The sequence below is a fragment of the Chrysochloris asiatica genome, unplaced genomic scaffold (genome assembly GCF_000296735.1).
Source record: "Chrysochloris asiatica unplaced genomic scaffold, ChrAsi1.0 scaffold00047, whole genome shotgun sequence".
Lineage (NCBI taxonomy): Eukaryota > Metazoa > Chordata > Mammalia > Afrosoricida > Chrysochloridae > Chrysochloris > Chrysochloris asiatica.
Window position 1 is genome coordinate 1,365,196 of NW_006408565.1, and position 23,238 is coordinate 1,388,433.

General features: G+C 45.1%; 1 protein-coding gene across 3 annotated transcripts in view; it reads left to right on the forward strand.

The window, feature by feature from the left end:
- Positions 1-8,971: 8,971 nt before the first annotated feature.
- PHC2 (polyhomeotic homolog 2 (Drosophila)) overlaps positions 8,972-23,238 on the forward strand; it is a 71,821-nt gene continuing 57,554 nt past the window's right edge. For 2 of the 3 annotated variants that reach the window (XM_006862127.1, XM_006862128.1), the window contains exons 1-6: positions 8,972-9,183; positions 16,809-16,967; positions 17,969-18,046; positions 18,777-18,941; positions 20,658-20,744; positions 22,007-22,319. In XM_006862127.1, coding sequence (XP_006862189.1) covers positions 9,031-9,183; positions 16,809-16,967; positions 17,969-18,046; positions 18,777-18,941; positions 20,658-20,744; positions 22,007-22,319 — 955 coding nt within the window. In that variant the 5' untranslated portion in view covers positions 8,972-9,030. The remainder of the gene's footprint in view (positions 9,184-16,808; positions 16,968-17,968; positions 18,047-18,776; positions 18,942-20,657; positions 20,745-22,006; positions 22,320-23,238) is intronic. The other variant, XM_006862129.1, reaches the window with a different exon arrangement.

Genomic DNA, 23,238 nt, shown 5'->3' on the forward strand with positions numbered 1-23,238 from the left:
ATGGATTTCTTGATTCTCCTTCAAATTCCCCTAGCTGTAAGCCTTCCAATCCTTCAGATATTCGTTTATATGTGTTTCAGAGTTCCAGCACCATCCGTTGAGCCTGCTTGGCCCAGTGTCCGTGTTGTCATTGATGGAGCACGTGTTGTCACTGCACGTCTACCCAATCCATCATCTTGATTGTACTGTGTTGGGGATTGTAAAAATCCAGTTGCTGTCAAAGGGACTGTGTTTTAGGATGATCCCATGTGTGAAATTGGAGCTGTGCTCCATAGGGCTTTCTGTGGCTGATTTCTAGGAAGTAGATGGCAGGTTTGAGGCACCACTGGGTAGGGCAGACCTCTAGCCTTTCATTTAGCATCCTGGTATACTGGCCGTTTGTACCACCCAGAAATTCCGTTTCAGGTGTAGTTGTCATGATTAGCTACCATGGAGTGAGCTCCGACTCACAACAACCCCTTGTGTTACAGAGTAGAACTGTTCCATGGGGTTTCTTGGCTGTCATCTTTACAGAAGGAAGCACATCATCAGGCCTTTCCTCTTTCATGAACTCACCCGGCAGATTTGAAGCACCAACTGTTTGTTGTTGTTGTTATGTGCCGTGGAGTCAGTTCCGACTCATAGCGACCCTGTACAGGGTTTCTGAGGCTGTAAATCTTTATGGGAGCAGAAAGCCTCATCTTTCTCCCATGGAACAGCTGGTAGTTTTGAACTGCTGACCCTGAGGTTAGCAGCCCAATTTGTAACCACTACGTTACCAGAGCTCCTTAGCAGTTAATTGCAAAACACTTGTGCCACTCAGGCTCCCCATGTTGGATATTCAAACCAAACCAAACCAAGCCCACTGCCATTGATTTCATTACAGATCATAGTGATCTTATATAGGGTTCCTGAGACTATTATATTTTTACAGGAGCCAGTAGCCTCATCTTTCTCCTTCAGAACAGCTGGTAGGTTTGAACTGCCAACATTTACGATCAGCAACCCAACACCTAACCCACAGCATCACCAGAACTCCTTTGTATTAGGCATTAAGGATCTAAAAACTGAGTCACTGCTCAGTAATGAAATTTTGCTGTCAGACTATGTTTTCAAGGTTCAGAATCCAGACTGGGTGCATAGGGGAAGCCTCTAAGAGAAGCAGACATTATTGCTGAATTGCCTGGTCAATGGGAATAGGGTGGGTTGGAACAAGTGCCGAAGCCATATTCTGAGCAAAGACATGAAGACACAGACTATGACTAATTCAGGAAGCTCCAACAGATTCGCTTTAGCTGGAGAATAGGCCTTATGTGGGCACATAGTAACTGATGAGCATGGAGAAAGAAGCAGGAAGATCTCCAAACGGATGGCTGCCAATATGTGCTGAAGTATTTTGAGGTTTTCAACAGGGAAGAAACTTCTCCCCCATCCAACCCTCTCCCTAGCTTTTAGCCTCTGTTTCAGGAATCACATTATGACCATTTTACATCATAAATGTAACTACCACTTTGTATTCTTATGTTAAGGTTGATGATGGGACTCTTAGAGCAGTTCTCAAACTTAACAAGCATCAGAATTCCCCAGAAGGACTGTGAATATTCATGTTACTGAGCCTTATCACCAGAATGTCTGATTCAGTAGACCTGAGAATTTACATTTTGGATAGGTTCTTGAGAGACTGTACTTAGAATGCCCCCCCTTCAAGTTTATAGGCTGTGATGTCAACAAGGCTACTTTTTTATGTCTGCTCCTTTTATAGCCATCAATTTCATCAGACCTCATAAGGCTAATTGGTTTAGTATTGTTGCTGTTGTTGTTGGTTGTTGATAGGTACCGTTGAATGACTCATATCGACTTTATGCACAACAGAACAAAACACTGACCAGTCCTGTACCAACCTCACAATTGTTGCTACACTTGAGCCCAGTGTTGTTAACACTGTGACAGTCCATCTCATTGGGGTCTTCCTCTTTTTATCTGACCCACCACTTTCTCATGGTGTCCTTCTCTATGGACTGGTCCTGTCTGATAATATGTCTAAAATATGAGAAACGAAGTCTCACCATTCTGACCTCGAAGGAGCATTCTGATTGTACTTCCTCCAACACAAACTAGTTTGCTCTTCTGGCAGTCCATAGTACTTTTAATATTATCCCCCAACACCTAAACTCAAATGTATCAGTTCTATGATCTCCCTTATTCATTGCCCAACTTTCACATGCATACGAGGCTACTGAAAATAACATGGTTTGGGTCAGGCACATCCTTAGTCCTCAACCTGACATCTTTGCTCGTGTGCATTTTAAAGAAGTCTTGTCTTGTGCCACAGATTTGCCCAATACAATACATTTAATTTCTTGACTGCTGCTTCCATGATTGGAGCAAAATGAAGTCTTTAATCATTTCACTCTTTTTTCCTTTTATCTTGATGTTACTTACTGGTCCAATAGTGAGGAATTTTGTTTTCTTTATATTGAGGTGCAACTCATACCATACCTTTGATCTTCATCAGTGTTTTTAGTCCTCTTCACTGTCAGCAGGCAAGATTATATCATCTTCATATCACAGGTTGTTAATGAGTCTTCTTCCAGTCCTGATGCTATGTTCTTCATACAATCCAGCTTCTCTCGTTATTTGCTCAGCATCCAGACCGAATAAGTATGGTCATAGAATACAACCCTGACACACACCTTTCCTGATTTTAAACCATTCAGTGTCCACTTGTTCTGTTTATTCTGTTTGAACAAGAGTCTTGCTCTCTGTCCAGGTTCCTCATGGACACAAGTGTTCCAGAATACTCATTATCCCCAATGTTGTCCATAGCTTGTCGTGATCCACACAGTCAAAACCAACTGATTGGAAGACATCCATATTTGTCCCCATTCCAAAGAGAGGTGACCCAACGTAATGCAGAAATAATCAGACAATATCATTAATACAGCATGCAAGTAAATCTTGCTAAAGATAATACAAAAATTGCTATAACCATCCATTGACAGAGAACTTCTAGATGTTCAAGTCAGATTCAGAACAGGATATGGAACAAGAGATATCATTGCTGACATCAGGTGGATCTTGGCTGAAAGCAGAGAATACCAGAAAGATGTTTACCTGTGCTTTATGGACTACACAAAGGCATAGTCTTTTCTGAAACCATTAATTTATTGGAATACAGCTAAGCTTATTATTCATTGATGTCTCATCTAAGTCTGCTTTCACACTACCAGAACAGAGACCTTATGATCTACAAAGCCTAAAACATTTACTATCAGGCCCTTTAAAGAAAAAGTGTGCCTAATTCCTGCCTTGGAGCAATGAGCCTCCAGCTGCCTGAGCCTAGACAATTTCATCCTCATGCCTCAGTCCCCAGAACTCAGTATTTACAGACCATCACTTTATAAGTCCTTCCCCAAAAAAGGTTTCTTTCCTACTGTTCTTCAACGAACCAGTACCAGCTTGTTATATAAACACTTGAAAGAATCTGTCTTTTGTAAATTATGAGGAAAGCAATGAAGTCTCAGAGTTTATTCATTAAAAAGTTACAGTGTTCTGTTTCACAATGAAATCATTCTATTCTGATTGTTAGGATTATATGATCACTTTAAACTTCCCATTCTTCATTTCTGCCTTTGTTGACCTTCATTGACTCGCTTAGGTATCTGGAGGCACAAAGGGTGGCAAGAGGCAGAGGACTGGGGAAAGAGAGGGAACTTCTGGAGGAGCTTTGAAAGGAATTCATCTGGACACTACCAGGGGCATAATTGTTGTCAGTTGCCAAGTTAGCTCTGACTCACAGGGACCTTGTGTATAGCAGAAGGAAACATTGCCTAGTCCCGTGCCATCTTCATGGTCATTGGTATGCTTGGGCCCACTGTTGTGCCAGTAAATAGTGCCTTCCAACCTAGGAAGTTCAACATCCAGCACTATAGAGGAAGATATGCAAACCACAATTGTTGTTGTTGTTAAGTGCTGTTGAGCCACTTCTGACCCATACGACCATGTATAGGGTTTCCAAGAAGCAGCTGGTGAGCTTGAGCTGCTGACCTTGCAGTTCAAACGACTTTGCAATCTGACACATTAACCCACAGCGCCACATTGGTACAAATCAGGTTATTGTATTAATATACAACTCAGGTGTAAAAAACATCTCTGGAAGTATAGAAATCCTGGTGTATCACTCTAGGATAAGCACTTGACCATAAGGTCAGTTTGAACCACAAGGTCGGTGGTTCAAATTCACCAGTCACTCCTCCGAAACCTTATGTTGTTGTTGTTAAGTGCCATTGAGTCAGTTCTTACTCGTAGCAACCCTATATAGGAATGAGAATACCAGCAGCCTTTGTGGGACTGACTAGAACCTTTCATTTCCTGTAAACCTGCAACTCCATTAGGAAAAACTCCACCCCTGCCTACCCTGGGGCTTTAGGCCAGATTTGGAGAGCTCTGTTTTCAGTATCTCCCCTCTGCTTCCCTGAAACCTCTCCACAAGCCGTAATCCACAGCAAATGGATTTCTCTCACCCTGGGGACAAAGGCCTCTGTGTCCTAGACTTGGTGGCTCCTGGGAGGACAGAACCATCAGCATTTCTGCAGCTGCTGATCTCACGCCCTTTGGGAAACAGAGACCTGTAATAAGATCACTATCCAAGCCTATTATCATCAGCCCATCATTCAGAGTGGTCCCTGCAGTTGGCAGGGGAGGGCTGACTAAAGCAGGAACCCTAGGCTTTCAGCACTTGGGCTCAGACAAAACCACACAGTAAGCTGGAATCCAAAGAAAAACAGACTTCCAGTCCTGGATGTTGGCTATTAATCAGATTTGGCTGTGGTTCATAGTGGGAGTCCAAAGGGATGGGTGGCCTTGGGAAAGAAATAAAGAACTAGTTAGAGGGAAGAGAAAAGAGAAATTAAAGGAGGAATTGAAATGAAATTGAACACCTCACAACATGGATGAACCTGGAGGACATTACGCTGAGTGAAATTGTTGTTGTATGTTGTTGTTGGGTGCTGTAAGAGTTGGTTCTGACTCATAGTACCTTATGCACAACAGAACGAAAGACTGTCTGGTCCTGTGCCAACCTCACAATCATTGCTACACTTGAACCTATTGATGCTGCCACTGTGTCAATCCATCTCATTGAGCCTTCACTTTACCAAGCACAATGTCCTTCTCCAGGGACTGGGCCTTCCTGATGCTGTCTGAAATACCAGAAATGAAGTCTGGGTATCTTGGCTTCCAAGGAGCATTCGGGCTGTACCAATACAGATTGGTTTGCTCTGCAGACAGTCCATGGTGCTTTTAATATTCTTCTCCAAACCGTAACTCAAATACATCAATTCTTCTGTGAGTGAAATTAGTCAACCATAAAAGGAAAAATATTGTTGAGACCAACATTGTAAAAAGTTTAAAAAAAAAAAAAGGTTCTCTTAATAAAAGAAACAATCTGTGATGGTTATGGCAGGGGAGGGAAAATTATTCACAGGCTAGAAGGTAAACACATGTTAACATAGGTGTCAGGCAATATACAACAAAAGGTTGTTTAGTAAAGGACAGATGAAGATAGTGGGATACACAGGAAGGAATGCAATAGTTAAAGTGAATTAAGGTAAATGCTGTTAACTGCTGGTACATGGAAGGGACTGCACTCATTGTAATGAAGCAAAGCATATGATTTGCTGAATATAAAACTAATGATTTGCTCTGTAAACCTTCACTCAATTCACAATTTTAAAACAAACAAACAAATAAACAAAAAACCCTAAGGGACAGTTCTACTCTGACTTGTAGCATCACTCGGCATTGGAATGACCTCAAGGCCACATAAAAACAACTACTACTGTATCAGACAGGAGGCGTTTTTCTAGGGAATGCTCTTCTCTCAGAACATGTCCAAAGCGAGTCTAGGTCTTGCCATCTTGTCATGCTTGTTTCTAAGGAGCATTCTAGTTGTATTTCCTCTAAAACGGATTTGCCTATTCTTCTGGCTGTCCAAGGCATATTCAATATTATTTGACAACATCATATCGATTCTTCTTCTGTTTCCCTTTTTGTTGTCCAGCTTTCACAAGCATTTGAGGTAGTTGAAAACCCATAACTTGGCTCAGATGCTCCTTAGTCATTAAAGCAACATATTTTCTTTTTAAAACTTTAAAGCAATCTTTTGCAGCAGACTTATCCAATGATTTCTTGACTCTTGCTTCCATGGACATTGATTGTTGATCCAAGTAGAAAGAAATCATTAGCAATTTCAATGTCTTCATTTATCAGGATTGCTCATTGGTCTACTTGGGTGGATTTCCCATTTCTTCTTGTTCAGGTGGAATTCAAGCTGAAGGCTATAGTCTTTGACCTTCATCAGTGAGTGCTTCAGATTATCTTCATTTTGGGCAAGCCAGGTTGTGTCATCTGCATATCATAGGTTGTTAAAATCGATTTTCCTCCAGCCCTGATGTTCCCTTCTTCTTCATATACTCCAGTTTCTTGAATTATTTATTCAGCATACAGATTGAATAAGTATGGTGAAAGATACAGCCCTGCTGCATACCTTTTCCAAACTGGTTCAAAAGTAGGAAAGATGTGTGGTATCTCCCATAGCTGCTGCAAAAGAAGAAAAACAGTAGAACAGAAGCAGGATCATTTAGCAGTGGTTGTCCTGTCTTCATTTGCTATAGCTTCTGCCCTGTTTTCCCACTTTATTTTTTGTGTTTGTATATACTGTACTTCTGTTGACATTTCCTAGGATAGGATGAAAAGCAAGAATTGAAATCTAAATCTGATCAACATTTTAGGAAGAGGAGGTGAAGACATTTTAACTAAGAGAAGACCTTGAAATTTTATGAGGGCTCATGTTTGAACATAGCATTTACAGACTCTTTGCATGGTGATCCTTAACCCTTCAGTTGAGCCTCATCTTTCCAACTAGTATGTAGTTTCTAAAAAGTCAGTTAATTAGACCTTCAGTGCTGTAAGGATCAGCACTGGACTGCGAACCACGAGATCAGCAGTTCAAACCCAACAGCTGCTCCTCAGAAACCCTGTACTGGGTTGCTATGAGTCGGAGCCAACACAATAGCGTTTAACAACAACTTTCTACCCAGCCTCCCTTTCCCTCACTAGACCGTAAGATAAGGCAGCTTTCAACAGAGCAGGGCACAGGCAATACTTGTTGACTTTGATTGATTGATTGATTACTGAATCATGATTATCATTATAAGACGCCTAACCAACTGACTAGCCATAATAAGGCCCAAAACTGAGTGTAAGTCAGGATAAATAAAATTTATGGACACTTCTTTCCCTGTGGTAGTAGAAGCAGAAGGTAGAGATTAGAGATCACTGCTTAAGGACCCAGGTAATGAGAGCTGTTTGCAGGCTGTTACATGACCTTGAACGCAGGGATAAGATTACCCAATAAACAAGGCAAAGCCTGTGTTTACCTTGCCTACTGGGTACTCCTCCCTGACAGGGGCTGTAAATTTTAAAGGAGGCTTTGATTCTGTGGGAAAGTGTTGTGAGGTTGGGAGAGACAGGTGCCAGCCAGACCTAGAAGCAGAATCTTTGATGTGGTGAAAAATGTGAAATTGTCCACTACAAATGAGTAAGCCCAGGTATACCTTGCTTATTGGCTCCTCTGGCACTGCTAAGAAGCCAGAGGCTTTGGATTGCAACTCGTTTGCCTGCCAAGTGGGGCTGGGCTGGGCTTCCTTACCCCCACAGTTTAGACAATCCTTTAGACTGCACCCCACAGTTTTCAGCTCACAATGAAGGCCACTTCGTTTGAAGATGGCAGCCTGAGGCTTGTGGACAACCTCCAAACTGAACAGCATTAGGGAGATGGCAATAGGGCATTGATGACACTTTTGGCTCTTTGTACCAATCAATGCTTTCATTAACGTGAAAACTACTGTTTTAAATTAGTATAATCTGTAAGCAGAAGGCTGAAGGTCAATGATAAGATATTTTCAGATGTAGAAAGAATGGGGACAAGGAAAAGCTTGCATGCAGAAATGGGAATTTCTAGAAGAAAAAGAGGAAATGGAACTCAAATCTAAATATGTCCCTCTCTCCCTCTTTCTCTCTCTCCTTCCTTCCTCCCTTCTTTCCTTCTCAACCATTCCTCACTCTCAAACACATTGCCTTAAGGGATCATGCAATATCCTGTTCTGAACCCAGATAGTAGGATGATCCCTGATGGAATTCTGGCACTCCCTAAATTCTATGGTTCTTAGAGTCTCTGCCAATTCCATTTTGGGAGAGAATTGATCTATTGGAACAGGGCCACATGAACAATATTAATAACCATGGCAACAATCAGTATTTATGAAGCCCTTGGCACACACCTGACACTCTACTAAACACTTGGCACCATTATTTTACGTAGTCTTCACAATCTATATACTATTACACCTAACAGAAGTTTAGTTGTGACTCACCAACTAGGAAGAGGCAGAAACCTGAGCTTTTAACCAAATTACTCCATGTAGTACCCAGATCAGCATTAGAAGAGCACACAGCAAGTACTTAGTAAAGAAAACAAAGACTTCAAACATACTCAAAATACCGTCGCCAACTTGGGAAACAAAACAAATACTTGAATTTATTGCCTCCTTGTTTGCCTCTTTCTTGCATTCTGTCCTCTCTAGATTTTTAATCCCACTTCTTTTACTAGCCGGTTATATAAACATGGACAAATAATATATACGTTCTTTGATGTTTGGTTTTCCCATCACAAAGATGAAGAGGCTGATGGGGTGAGATGAAAGAACAAGAAAGAGCTTCTAGAAAATCTGTCTCCTGCCTGGTTTTACCTCCTCTTGGCAGACCTGATTGCAAATCTCCCCTTGTAAACCATGTCTGATCTGCCCTTCTGAGGGCACATGTGTCTGGACACCTCAGTTCAGAACTGACCACACATAGGCTGTTTGAAAAGTTGATACTTATGTGTGTGGTTATTATTAAATAATTAACATTTCAATTCTGTCTGTCCCCTCCCAGCATACACCTGCTCTTCTGCCATCTGAACACCAAGACTGTGCCACCCTCTAGGCCATGGAGAATGAGTTACCAGTTCCGCATACATCTAGCAGTGCCAGCGTTGCCAGCAGTACCAGCGGGGTCCCTAGCAGCAGTGGTGGCAGTGGCCGCCCCACTGGGCCCCAGATTTCTGTGTACAGTGGCATTCCTGACCGGCAGACTGTGCAGGTAAGAAACAATACTCCCTAATGCCTGCAGAGCTAATCAGGAGGAGGTGGGAGTCAAAAAGTATTGCTACTAGGGTTCCAGTTCATATGTTAATGGGTTTATTCCAAACAAAACATGTTTAAACATGCCTGTGGGTCCAGTGGGTGGCTGCAGACAAGTTCTCTCCTGGCCTCATTAGGGGCCATTCAGAAAAAAGGTCCAGTTAGAACACTAGCTTCCCAGGGCATCTGCTGGGCCAGTTAAATTCAAGGCAGAGAGGTCAACTCAGAAGGTATGGGGACTTTTTTTAGACAAGCCAAGGGAGAATCTTGTTAGATTTTCACCAAGGATATAGGTTGATCATGGGGGCTCATTATGAATTTTTAAGAAAATTTAAAACTACATTGGTAAGAAAAAGCCCAGGAAAGTTTTGCCAAAGGATTTTTTTCCCCCCATCACAACAATGCACCTGGCTCATTCTTCGAGGCTAGCAAGAGCTATCCTATAAGAATTTCACTGGGAAACCTTGCACCATTCTACTTCCCTAATCTTGCCCTTCTCCAAGAACATTAAAAGGGAACACTATTTGAGTTCTTCATGGATGCCAAAACTGCCATTTTGATGTGGTGTCAATTGAAGAGTGTAGAATTATTTGGGGAAGGGTTGTTGTTGTTAAGTTCCACTGAATTGGTCCTGACTCACAGTGACCCTATATAGGGTTTCCAAGATGCTGCTAGTGGATATGAACCACTGACTTTATGGTTAGCAGTCTGATACTTATCCTATAGCACCACAAGACTCCTCCTTTAGAAGTGTATAGATCTAGATCAGGGGTGGGGAACCTTTTGTCTGCCAAAATTTATAACAGCATTCACAGGCCATACAAATTATCAACTTAAAAATTAGCCTGCTATATTTGGTCAAATATTTAATTCACTCCTAGTGTGGCATTGTAGAATAAGCATTTGACTATAAGATCAGTTTGAATTGCAAAGTCAGTGGTTCAGACTCACCAGCTGCTCCTTGGAAACCCTAGACAGAGTCGCTATGGAGTCGGAATTGACTTGATGACATTTTAAAACAATAACAATATGATGGCTGGTACTATGGTTGCCTTGGCAGGGCCAGACCAAGTGACTTCATGGGCCTTATACAGCCCTCAGGCCTGACGTTCCCCTCCCTGATCTAGATGAAGGATATGTTGAGAACCAATAGCTTCAATTTTTGGTATTTTTTCCTAATAATTTTTTCTACAATTTTGTAACAGTACCTTTGGACTTAGCTTTGTATTTGTACATCTTTAGAAGAGATACGATGCTGTTGTTGTTACGTGCTGTCAAGTTGGTTCCTGTGCATAACCAAAACACTGTCCAGTCCTGCACCATCTTCAGAATTGTTAACTTGTTTATCTTCTGTTTATGTTATGTTTATCTCCTCCTCCTCTAATCGTTCGAAACTGTTGTTGCTGCCACTGTGTCAGTCCATCTTACTAGGCGGGTCTTCCTCTTTCTCGCTGACCCTCCACTTTACCAAACATGATGTCTTTTTCCAGGTATTCGTCCCTCTTAACCACAAAGTCCTGGTGTGGCGCTGTGGGTTAATGTGCCACACTGCAAAGCCGTTTGAACCGCAAGGTTGGCGGTCAAGCTCACCAGCTGCTCCTCGGAAACCCTATACAGGGTCACTATGGGTCGGAACCGACTTGATGGCACATAACTGTGGGGGACCTGCCTCGACAGGGAAGTTTGGTTCACGAAGTAGGGAGATCTGGCGGCGAAAGAAATAGAGAAAGAATATACACAAAGACGCAACGAGAGAAACAAAGATACACTCCGAGACCAGAGTGGATGCAAAACTGGCAAGCAGACCCTGCATTTCAGGCAGCATGGCCCTGCAAGCAGTAATGCATGCAGGATTCAATCTGCATTCGTCTTTTATTTCAGGGAGGGAATTTTACACAAAGGAAGAAGGTGATTATTAAGACAGGGTACAGAAACGAAATGTGATTAATCGTTCAAAACAGGACACAATGATTTACAGGAACAAATTCTAAAATATACACCGCTAATTGTCTTAATAATCTAACATTCTTAATTTTCCAAAAATTCAAGCAAACTGTTATAAATTACTTTTTAGGCTTAAATCACCTAAGGCAGCGATGTGATGTTTCTCAAGGCTAATTAACATACCTATAGCACTTAATCCCTAATGGGTAAAGGTGAAAAGGATTTAAAAGGTCTGAAAGGAGTCAAGCTGTTTCAGCTACCTGGCTTAAGCTTTCAGGAGGAAGGAGAACATCTAGGTTAATGGGTTACACCTGGGGACAGTTTGAGGGGCTGCCACTATTATTCCTTAAGCAATACGCCCGGAATTTACCAATCTAATTTGAGTGAATACCCTGGGCGAATTCTCTCCAGAGCCTCCTTGCATAATCCCAGCAAACCTGCCTTTGGAACTTTTACTGCCTCGGCTTTAGAAGAGGCTTTTGTTTTAATATTGTACATGGATATCAAGAGCTCATGTATTAAGTTAATATCAAACATAACTGAATAACTTGATAAAGAGCAGTTTGGACATGCTTGCCAGGTGGCCAGAGCTTGTTCCTCAGAGAGATTTGTTCTCAGGACCCTACGCACTGCCAACACAGTGGAGACATTAAGAGAGGCACATAAGAAACCATTTTCTCAGAAGCTACAATTACTGGAGTTAGAAGCATAGAATGAATAATAAGACCAAAGAAAATTATACAGAGGTAGCCCACCATGAGTTCGTAAAAACCAATGAACCCAGGACGTCAGGAGGTCACTTCCTTTGGCCTTCAGGGTCCCTGGCCCACAATCTGAGGAGGGCCTTCGTGTTTGATTTTCGTCCATGACACAGGGCCTCAGCATCTCAGTGCTTGCAGTCCCCAACACATAACAACAACAACCACAAAGTATAAGAGATGAAGTCTCACCATCCTTATTTTTAAGGAGCATGCTGGTTGGACTTCTTCTGGTAGTCCATGATACTTTCAATATTCTTCACCAGCTCCATAATTCAAATGCATTGATTCTTCTTCTACAGTCATTGTCCAACCTTATTCATTGTCCAATTTTCACATGTATATAAGGCGATGGAAAATGCCCTGGCTTGGGTCAGGTGCACCTTATTCCTCACAGTGATATGTTTGCTCTTGAACATTTTTAAAGAGGTCTTTTGCAAAAGAGTTGCCTAGTGCAACTGATTTCTTGGTTGCTGCTTCCATGAGCATTGATTGTGGATCAAAGCAAAATGAAGTATTTGACAACTTCTACTACAAGATCGGTGGTTCAAGCTCACCAGCCGCTCCTCAGAAACATTATACAGGGTCGCTGTGAGTCAGAACGGACTCCATGGCACTTAGAAACAACAACAGCATCATGTTTGGTAAAATGGCAGCTTGGAGAGAACAAGGAAGACCCCCAATGAGATGGATTGACACAGTGGCAACAGCAATGGGCTCAAATGTAGCAACAACTTTGAGGTTGGCATAGAACTGAGTAATACTTTGTTCCGTTGTGCATGGGGTCGCTATGAGTTAGTACTGACTCAATGGCACCTAACAACAACAACAACAATCTCTTTTCCATTTTTCATGATGTTATTATTGGTCCAGTTGTGAAGATAAGATACTAGATTGTTCTAATCAAGGGATTTTGAAAAGAAGGGGAATGCTTAGCAGATTAGAAAAATTCATTTCTTACTGGATGATTCCGATCCCAAAGTGCTTCCTGAGAGAATAGGTGTGTGAAAGTGTAAAAGGAAGACAAGTTAAAAATAGCAAACAGAAAACATGGCTGGAAGCTGCTCAGCAGTTCCACAGTGCAGTCATTACCACAGACTGTTGGACACTGCGCCAAGCCTTGTACACACTTATCTCCCCCGCCTCTAATCATAAGAGTGGTTAATGACTAGATGCATTTTATAGTTGACAGAACTGAGGCTCATAAAAACCAAACCCATTGCCATCAAGTTGATTTCGACTCCTAGCGACCCTACAGTACAAAGCCGAACTGCCCTGTAAGATTCCCAAGGCTGTAAACCTTTACAGAAGCAGACTGCCACCTTGTTCTCCCACATAGCAGCTGGTAGAGTCAAACTGTCAACCTTTCAGTTAGCAGTTAAGCAGCCGAGCACTTAACCATTGTGCCACCAGGGTTCCCCAGTTAGTCCTAGATCACTCAGGTAAAGACAAAAAAAAAAAAAAAGAAATTACACGTAATTCGTATCCCAAACCTGTGTTCTTAGTCACTGTAATGTCTGTTTGAGGTTCCCAGATTAATCAGGCAAAACAAGACAGCAGCTGAGAACTATTTGCTCTCAGTCACTTTGCTTGGATATATTAGACAAGTGACCTCATCCTGCTTTGGCCTCAGCCCAATAAGGGAGGAGAAGTTACAGAAGGCCAGTGAGAGGAGCTGAAATGTCTAGTTCAAGAAGATCCCATCAGATTCTTCAGAATCTTCTCTCACTGTTACATTTAATTCCCTGACACTAATAAAACCATCCACCACTCGTCTGTCAGTTTGTCATACTGTGGTGGCTTGTGAGTTGCTGTGATTCTGGAAGCTATGTCATGGGCATTTTAAATACCAGCAAGGTCATCCACGGTGGACAGGTTTCAGATGAGCTTCCAGACGAAGACAGAGTAGGATGAAGGAGAGACGAACTACTTCTGAATATTTAGTCACTGAAAACCTTATGAATAACAGAGAAACACTGTCAGATATAGTGAAGAGGACTTAAAATGCTGAAAGTGAAGAGGACTTAAACATTTACAGCCTTCGGTATGGATTACATCTCAGCATAAAGAAAACAAAAATCTTCACCACTGGACCAATAAACAACATTCTTATCAACGGAGAAAAGATTGAAGTTGTCAAGGACTTCATTCTTCTTGGATCAACCATCAACACTCACAGAAGCAGAAGTCAAGAAATCAAACGATGTATTGCATTAGGCAAATCTGCTGCACGAGACCTTTTGAAAATGTTGAAGAGTAAAGATGTCAGCTTGAGGACTAAGGTGCACCTGACCCAAGCCATGGTATTTTCAATAATCTCATATGCATTTGAAAGTTGGACAGTGAATAAGGAAGACCACAGAAGAATTGATGCATTTGAGTTATGGTGTTGGAGGAGAATATTGAAAGTGCCATAGGCTTCCAAAAGGACAAACAGATCTGTGTTGGACGAAGTGCAGCCAAAGTGCTCGTTGGAGGCCAAAATGGCCAAACTTTGTCTCTCATACTTCAGACATATTGTCAGGAGGGACCAGTCGCTGGAGAAGGATATCGTGTTTGGTAAGGTGGTGGGGCAAAGAAAAGAGGAACCCCAGCAAGATGGATTGGCAAAGTGGCAGCATCGATGGGCTCAAGTATGGCAACAATAGTGAGGTTGGCCCAGGAGGACCTGGCAGTGTTTCATTCTGTTGTACATAAGGTCGCTATGAGTCGGTACCGAATCAATGGTACCTAACAACAACAACAATAAGACCATGTTTCCTGTTACCCAGCCTTGCTCCACTCCATCCTCTTCATACATGAGTGTTTTTACTCTAGATTCCATCAACTGACACTAAGGTGGGCCCTTTACTACCTCTCATCAGAACTCTACGCCAAAGGGATGCAGACTTTATGCTCTGGCAAATGGTGTAACATTACAGAATCATTGATACCTGCTATTTCCGTTCACTGACACCCTCTAATGAGGAAGTCACATTACCTCAACTGCTGGCTGGACTGCAGTATGGTTACTTTTAATCTGTAAGAAAAATGTCATCATTGTTGTTGAGTGCCATCAAGTCGGTTCCGACTCATAGCGACCCTACATAGAGTTTCTGAGGAGCAGCTGGTGAGCTTGAACCACGGACCTTGTGGTTTAAACTGATCTTGCAGTCCAGTGCATTAGCCCACACCAGGACTCTAAAAAAAAGTAGAGAGGCCTAAAAAGGGGGTAAGAAAGGTAATTCTAGGGAGAACAGAATAAAAATGGTGAGTTCATGCTAAGCAGGACCTTCCTTGGGGGAGTATACTAAAGGGCAGGAGAACCTGAGGGAAAGGCATAGCAATGGTGGGATGGTGAAGGTATCTGTGGAGATACCGGAGCCCACAGAGAATCTGTGATGACAGCCTGTTCTCACAAAACCCCAAATCTGAGCCCAGAGGAGGTTTTATCCTAGGATTCCCAGCCCTAAGCTAGGGAGATCCAGCCTGGAGGCTTACTTGCTGAAGGAGGTGAACGAGACAGGGTTGGTAGCAGCTCTGTCGCCAGGGATTCACCAGAGCTAAGGGTAGAAGTCCTAGTGTGGTGCTGTGGACTAATGCAACAACTGCAAAGTTGTTTGAACTGCAAGGTCGCTGGTTCAAGCTCACCATCTGCTCCTTGGAAACCCTATACAGGATTGCTATGGGTCGGAATCGACTCGATGGCACTTAACAACAACAACAACAACAACAAGGGTAGAAGTAGGCCAAAGCTTGGACAGCACCCAGTGTAGACCATCAACTGGGAAGAGATGGCAGGAGGGTGACCAGGTAAGGAGAAAATGTCTCAGAGGACACCTGACTCTGGTACTTTTTATGAGGAGTAAACCGAGGATCTCAGGACTTCCTTGGGGCTTGGGGACAGAAAGTGGGAGAGAATCAAAACCACACACCAAATCCATTGCTGTTGAGCTGGTTCTGACTCATGACAACACCATGTGATACAGAGTAGAAGCACTTCCTGGGGTGTTCTTGACTGTTATCTTTATGGAAGTAGTTCATCAGGCCAATATTCCATGGATGCGTTCAAACCATCAGCCTTAGATTAGCAGCCGATCCCTTTTTGTTGTCATTTCCTAGCAACCACAACTCAGCCAATGCCATCAGAAAAGAGGGAAACCGTAAAGCCAGAAGATAGGAGATAGTAGCTAAAAAGATGGAAGCTTGGAGAGAGGGAGGGAAAGGAGAAACACATCATGGTGTTGGCCTGCCCTTCAAGGCCAGAGGGACCTTCTCCTAAAGGATTGAAAAGACTTTCTAGGGAGCTAGGAGCAGAGCCTCGGAAGCAGCACCAAGTCTTCCTTGAAGCCCAAGTAGAGGAGCGTGTTTTGTATTGGGATGGGTTTTCGTTTGGCTGGCCATGTTGCTGAGGCTGAACTTCTTGTGTCTTTCTTCCCACCCTCTTTCTCCTCTTGACCTTGTTAAGTTTCTGCTCCTTCTGTCATCACACCTTCCATGTTCTAATCATCCTAATCAGGATGAAGAACGACAGGGGAGGGGTGTCATTGGAGGCTTACATGGCTTCTGTCACCCTGAACCTCCCTAATGCACTAAGTGTTGGTTAGCCCAGTGGTGGGCTACTCTGTTGTCCCTCACCGGGGCAGCTGACCCAGGAGCCAACCAGAGTTGAGGCAAAGTAGAGAATATGAGAACTAAGGCAGCCATTTAGAAAACTTTGCAAATAGTTGCCTCCCCCCAGCCCCAGGAGAGTGGTCATTGACTACGGTGGTGACCACAGAGCCCAGTGTCCCTGGAAGTCTTGGGTTGAGCAGGCCCTACTGTAGGAGGGGTGGGCCTACAGCAGGTGTGGTATGTGGCCAGGGTGAGCGTCTGCCCATGCCCTCTGCCTGGCTCCTCGTAGGTGATCCAGCAGACCCTACACAGACAGCCGAGCACTGCGGCTCAGTACCTGCAGCAGATGTACGCCGCCCAGCAGCAGCACCTCATGCTGCAGACTGCAGCGCTCCAGCAGCAGCACCTCAGCAGCGCCCAGCTCCAGAGCCTGGCGGCCGTGCAGCAGGTAAGGCTCCAAGTGGTGACGTTGACCACAGCTTCAGCAGTCAATGGGGAGGAAGAGAAGCCCGCTTTACTGACTGCCAACTACACCAGACGTTACACTGGTGTTTTACATCCTGCATCCTCACAGAGCCCCTGTGACGTAGGGACTGTTGTCATCATCCTTTGAGAAGTGAAGTATACCTTGCCCAAGGTCACCGAGCTAATAAGTGGAATGGCTGGGATTCTCACCTGGTCTAATCTGAGGAAGAGGACTGAGAGAACCCACCCCCACCCCCCATCTTAACCACATCACTGCACTCCTGGGGAAGGGGCCCAGGCATCCCAGGAGGTGTTCACAAGAGAAGGGCATTGCCCAGTCATGCATCTGTCAGGCTTTGCTTGCTCTCCTTCTAGTGGCTGAGAGCTCCTTCATTCCTTCATTCAATAAACCATTTTAAGCCCCTACTTAAAAATGCCAAAATATCATACAGGCATCATGTGGACCCTCTCTTTTTGGAGGTTATAGTGAGGTAAGCACCATAAGGTGCAGAACAGATTGCAGCCACTGAATAAGAGGAAGCATGCTCTGGATTGGATGGCCGGGAAGGCCTCTGTAAGCTGGCACCATAAGGATGAGAAGACACTGATTAGAGGGAAGGAGGCAGGTTAGCTGTTCCAGATTGCCTGTGAAAAACTCTTCAGCATGGGAGCCTGTGAGCCGGGTTTGACGTAGTGGGTTGGAGAAGAGGGCCAAAAAAGAGTTGGAAACACTAGATAGCTAACAATTTGAGTGCTTACATGTCAGTGATATATCTGCACCACCTTGTTTAGTCTTCTCAGTAACTCCACAGAGTAGATAGGGTTATTGTGTGCATTCTATAAAAGAGGAAACAGAGGCACTTGCTCAAGGACTCACAGATGTGGCAGACTGGAGACTTGATTCCAGATGGTTTGACTGCTGCTGTTAGATAGAGGATGAGCATCTAGAAATGACTCGTGTGATTGGAGTGTGTTTTGCTCTAGGCAAGCCTGGTGGCCAACAGACAAGGGAGCTCTTCAGGCAGCAGTGTGTCAGCACAGGTTCCAGCCCAGTCGTCCTCGGTGAGTAGAATGGGGAGCCTACAGCTCAGTGCCCATTCCTTACTCCTTACCCAAAATGTGTGCACACTCACAGACCCAATGGTGTGAATCCTTGTTGTTGTTAAGTGCCGTTGAGTCGCTTCCGACCCGTAGAAACCCTGTATAGGGTTTCCGAGGAGCAGCTGGTGAGCTTGAACCACCAACCTTGCGGTTCAAATAAAAAATCGACTTTGCAATCCAGTGCATTAACCCACAGTGCCTTTGTTGTTGTTGTTGTTAAGTGCCGTCGAGTCGGTTCCGACCCATAGCGACCCTGAACGGGGTTTCCGAGACTGTAAACCTTTATGGGAGCAGAAAGCCTCATCTTTCTCCTGCGGAACCTCTGGCAGTTTCGAACTGCTGGCTTTGTGGTTCGCAGCCCGATTCGTAACTACTACACTACCAGAGTTCCTTTAGTCGTATAGAATTATGGCGGGAAAAAAAGTATTTGCCACTTTCTAAACCTTCCATGCATAACTCCTGTCACCTTTCCAGTGTCCAGACTCAGGTCTCTCCCGATTGGATCATCCCTGCAGTTCTGCACCGAGGCCAGAGAGGCCAGAGAGTGCTGGAGGAAGGTCCAAGGGTCAGAGACGGTCTTAATAAAAAGACTGAACACACCAAGGGAGAGAAGACGGGGGAGAGAAAGAAATGCGATGATGAGGGCCCAGCATTAACCACCAAAACATCCTATTCATGTCTCTCTCCTCAGATCAATCTGGCAGCCTCGCCAGCAGCAGCCCAGCTCATCAACCGGGCTCAGAGCGTCAACTCAGCTACCGCCTCAGGCATTGCCCAGCAGGCTGTGCTCTTGGGCAACACATCTTCTCCAGCCTTGACTGCAAGCCAAGCACAAATGTACCTAAGGGCACAGATGGTGAGTTCCCCACAGCCTGAGTCATGGCTCAGGTGGGTCAGGAGAAGAGAGGAAGAACAGTTGGGAGCTGTGGATGAGAAAAGGGTGGAAGAAGCACGAGGGGCAGTGGGTATCAAGAGGCATCAAGAAGGGCGGGCCTGGAAGACTGACTGAGAACTTTGCTATAGTCTCAAAGATGGGTGGGATTCCAGGCTGAAATAGAGACAGTCACCCATGATGCCCCCTTTTCTTCCCCTCCTACAGTGAAACAATTGTCCTTTTCTTGTAAGAGTCTCCCAGCTCCAAAATTAGTGTAGAAAACGCAAGGGTGCGCTTTCAGATGGTCCTACATTCAGATGTGTAAGATACGTGAACACACAGACATCCATGTGCACCACCAAAGAGGTCTTACCCCCACTACAATAGCCCTTGCCCAGAAAGTCCACCACTAACTCAGAGGCCAAAGGTGGGGAGCGTGGCAGCTAGCTTCAGGCTATGCTGCTTCCTCCACTGCTTTCTAGCTGGGCCCCCATCCTAATCAGCATCTCCACAGTACCCGATAATCAGGTGGGCTTGTGTGGGTAGAATGTATGCAAAGTGCCATCAGCCCTGGGCATGCATCCCTAGAATCTCTCCTTTACACCTGTCCCATGAGCTCTTAAGACTTAGAATTTCCTGAGAAACTACCCGCGTACTCCCTAGGAGGCAGTAACAGATGGGTCCGTGTTAGTCTCCGGCACTCTAACTCATATCTCAAGCCTCCCACTGTAAAGACGTCTCCTTGGGCTACTTGACACAGTACAGCCCTCCTTCCCTTTGCACCTATGGCCACATCTTGATACTTGGATCCTTTCTGGTCTCACTTCCATACTTCCATCCTGGTTCTGAGTTTGTTGTTTGAAGTGCATCTCCACTCCCAGGAAATCACCTCAGAGACACATTATGGACTAGACTTCCATATCTTTAGAGAACTGGAGCAGCCACATTGTGACACTGCCCAAACCTGACTTTGTCTTCAGTTTCCTCGGTCCCATGTCCCACCCTACTGCCCCAACTGGGGACCTGAGGCCTATCTGCCTCCCTCCCCAGCGTGGATGATTTGTCACACAAGTGCCCCAGAAAGACAGCAGCATATACACACCAACACAAAGCTAGACTCAGGGGTGGAGGTGTCACCCAGCTCAGGAAGGCAGTACAAACCCAAGGCCTGCTCCAGTCTACCTGGTGCCTGGACTGTTGCCACCAGTGCCCTGGAATCTAAATCTGACTGGAAAAATGGATTTACTGAATTTGATCCTTTCAGGAGAATAGTCTTGATTTGACCTAAGGAATAAGTTAGGCCTGGAAAATGAGTCAGCTCAGTGCCCCTGCTCCCAGGATGCTGAGGGCATGCCCTCTAGGATGAGTTCCTCACAGAAGGTTCTGAAGTAAACCTGACTTTGGTGCAGTCCCAGAGTGGTCCTCCCCCACCCACCCCCTTCACTGCCCAGCCTGGTGAGGACTCCACAAGCCCCTTAAAACCTTCAGGTAGTACCCTTGGACACCTTCTTTTTGTTACCTGTTTCTACCTCCCTTTCCTCCCTTCCACATCTGCTCCCTGGCTAAACCACTCTGCCTGTGGCTGAGCCCACATTGGGCAGGTAAAAGGCGCCTCGTTTCCTGTGATTCCAGGCCCAGCCAGGTAACCTGGTGCAGGTAGCTAGGAGCCTAGGCGGCACTATTCCTTTGTCCCCTCAGCTCATCTTCACGCCCACGGCCACCGTCGCTACTGTGCAGCCTGAGCTCGGCACTGGCTCCCCCGCCCGGCCCCCCACCCCTGCCCAGGTGAGGATTCCATGCTGGTGGGAGGGCAAGGGGGTGGGCATCCCTATAGGGGGGTACTGATCCTGGGGATGAGCTTTGAATCGTTGGAAAGGTGGAGATCGAGGAAGGCAGGTCGAAGACAGGACATCCCAAACTCCCAGACTCCTCTTCGGTTGAAAAAGCCGAGTCAGATCCTTTTGACCGTCTGGTTCCCCCCAAGCATAGGTTAGACATAAGGGCAGCATGCTGAGGTAAGCATGAGTGCCAAATGGTGGGTCAGTGCTACCTCATGTCCTTTACAACCTCTAACTTCGTTATTACCGTTGAAGTGGGAAACTGCTTAATTATGCACGTTAGTGTAGCTGGGCTTCAGGAAAACTGGCATGGAAGAGGAAGCAAAGTTGAGTCCTGGGTTCCTACCTTCTACTGGGAACACACAGATATTAATTACTAGGCTGTAAAGATCCTCTGGGCAGTAACGGAGAGGAACACCCTCCCTCAGCCCTCTCCCCCATCTACAGAGTGGGGTCTGGTAGTGGAGGGTCTTTCGTGGCACAATAATCATCAGATTTATGGGATTTAAATCTGGCACAACCTCCATATGTCCAGCAGAGGGCACCAGGGACCAGATTGAATGAGCACACTCATTCTTTGTTGTTAACCTCACTGTGAGGACAAGAGAATCCTTTTTCCGGTAGATAGACGTTAACTTTCGCTTTTGCCCGGCCTTCCTCCACTCTAAGTAGAAATGATTTCTTAATTGTATATATCTGATCCTGATAGTTTGAGGGGTAGGGAGGAGGGAGGCAATATTGTTGCTGTTGTTAAATGCTGTTGAGTCAGTTCCAACTTACAGCAACCCTGTATAGGGTTTCTGAGGAGTGACTGGTAGGTTTGAACTTCTGACCTTGTGGTTAGCAGTCCAGTGCTTAAACTACAGCACCAGACCAGGGGTCCATGGAGGTAATGGAAAGGAGGAAAAGTCTGGCCTGCCTCCCTGCCCTCCCTGCCCCAACCTGGACAGCCATCCCTTCTCAGAATTCAGTTTCTTCTGCCAATGGATCCAATCACTAGCAATCTTTCTTGTCTCCTGTAGACTCTCCACCTGCTCCTGGTTCTTCTTTCAGTCCCTAACTCATTCTCTCTCTTTTTGTCCAGTTTTATAATCTGCTATACTATTCAGTCATTCCTGGATCCATCCCTAACTCCTTCTCTATCTTAATTGTGTGTTGGCACTCTTCCCATCTGCATTCTCTGGACTCCCATCGAACCCTCTTTTCCAGGTACAGAACTTGACCCTCCGAGCACAGCAGACACCAGCTGCAGCAGCCTTGGGCCCCGCCCCCACTCAGCCTGTCCTGCCCAGCTTGGCCCTGAAACCCACGCCAGCTGGTAACCAGCCTCTGCCTAGCCCATCACAGGGCAGAAATTCCGCTCAGGGTTCCCCTGCAGGTGCCAAGCCTGGCATAGCTGACAGTGTGATGGAGCCACTCAAGAAAGGAGATGGCAACAGCAGTGTGTCAGGGAGCACAGAGGGCCGGGCTGGGCTCAGCCGGATGGTGCCTGCTGTGGCTACCCACCCCCTCATTGCACCAGGTAAGGGTTCCTGGAAGAAGGAATTCTATAGCAGAAAACTCAGACTGTGCAGTTGGAAGGAAACTTTCAAACTTCCCTGTTTCTCATGGACACGCAAAGACACCAGCCACTTGTCTCTCTTTCCTCCCATCTTGAGATGCTTTTCAGCTCCTGATTCCACTCCATGCTTCTAGTTGGGAAGAAGGAAGCCGTCTAAGTGACGAACTCTTGGAGCACACAGTCATGGCTCTTAGCCTCGAGTGAGTAGAGGATTGGTAGTTAGACTGTTGCCGAACACATTGCCAGTTCTGGGTGTGCAGAGATAAGTAAGACCTGGGCCCTACCCTCCATGGAACACCCAAGTCCAATACAATCTGTTGTTGTTATGTGCCGTGGAGTCGGCTCCAACCCATAGCGACCCTGTACAGAGTTTCTGAGGCTGTAAATCTTTATGGGAGCAGAACACCTCATCTTTCTCCCGTGGAGCGGCTGGTAGTTTCGAACTTCTGGCCTTAAGGTTCGCAGCCCGATTCTTAACCACTACGCTACCAGAGCTCCTTTCAAGAGTGATGATAAATGCTACAGTCCAGGTAAGCTCTGAGTGCTGACCTAGCATAGAGAAGCTATAGCCTTGGGGAGAGGAGCCAAGAAAGGCTTGCTAGTGGAGATGACATTTGAAAACAAATCTAGCAAGTTAAAAAAAAAAAAGTTTTTAATTAGATTACTTGTGAGGCAAGTGAAGACAGTGAAACAGTATTCCCTGGAGCTAGACTCCTTTCCCTTGCCTGCTACCATTCTCCCTGTACTGCCTATTATAGGCAATCTTCAGTGAGAGCAACCTGCCAAGAACCCCCAGAAGCCACTTCTCAGTCTAGGGAACAAGCCCAAGCTGTTATGGCACAGAAACAAAGAGAGTGTTAAAGTACCCTGGTGTTACCCG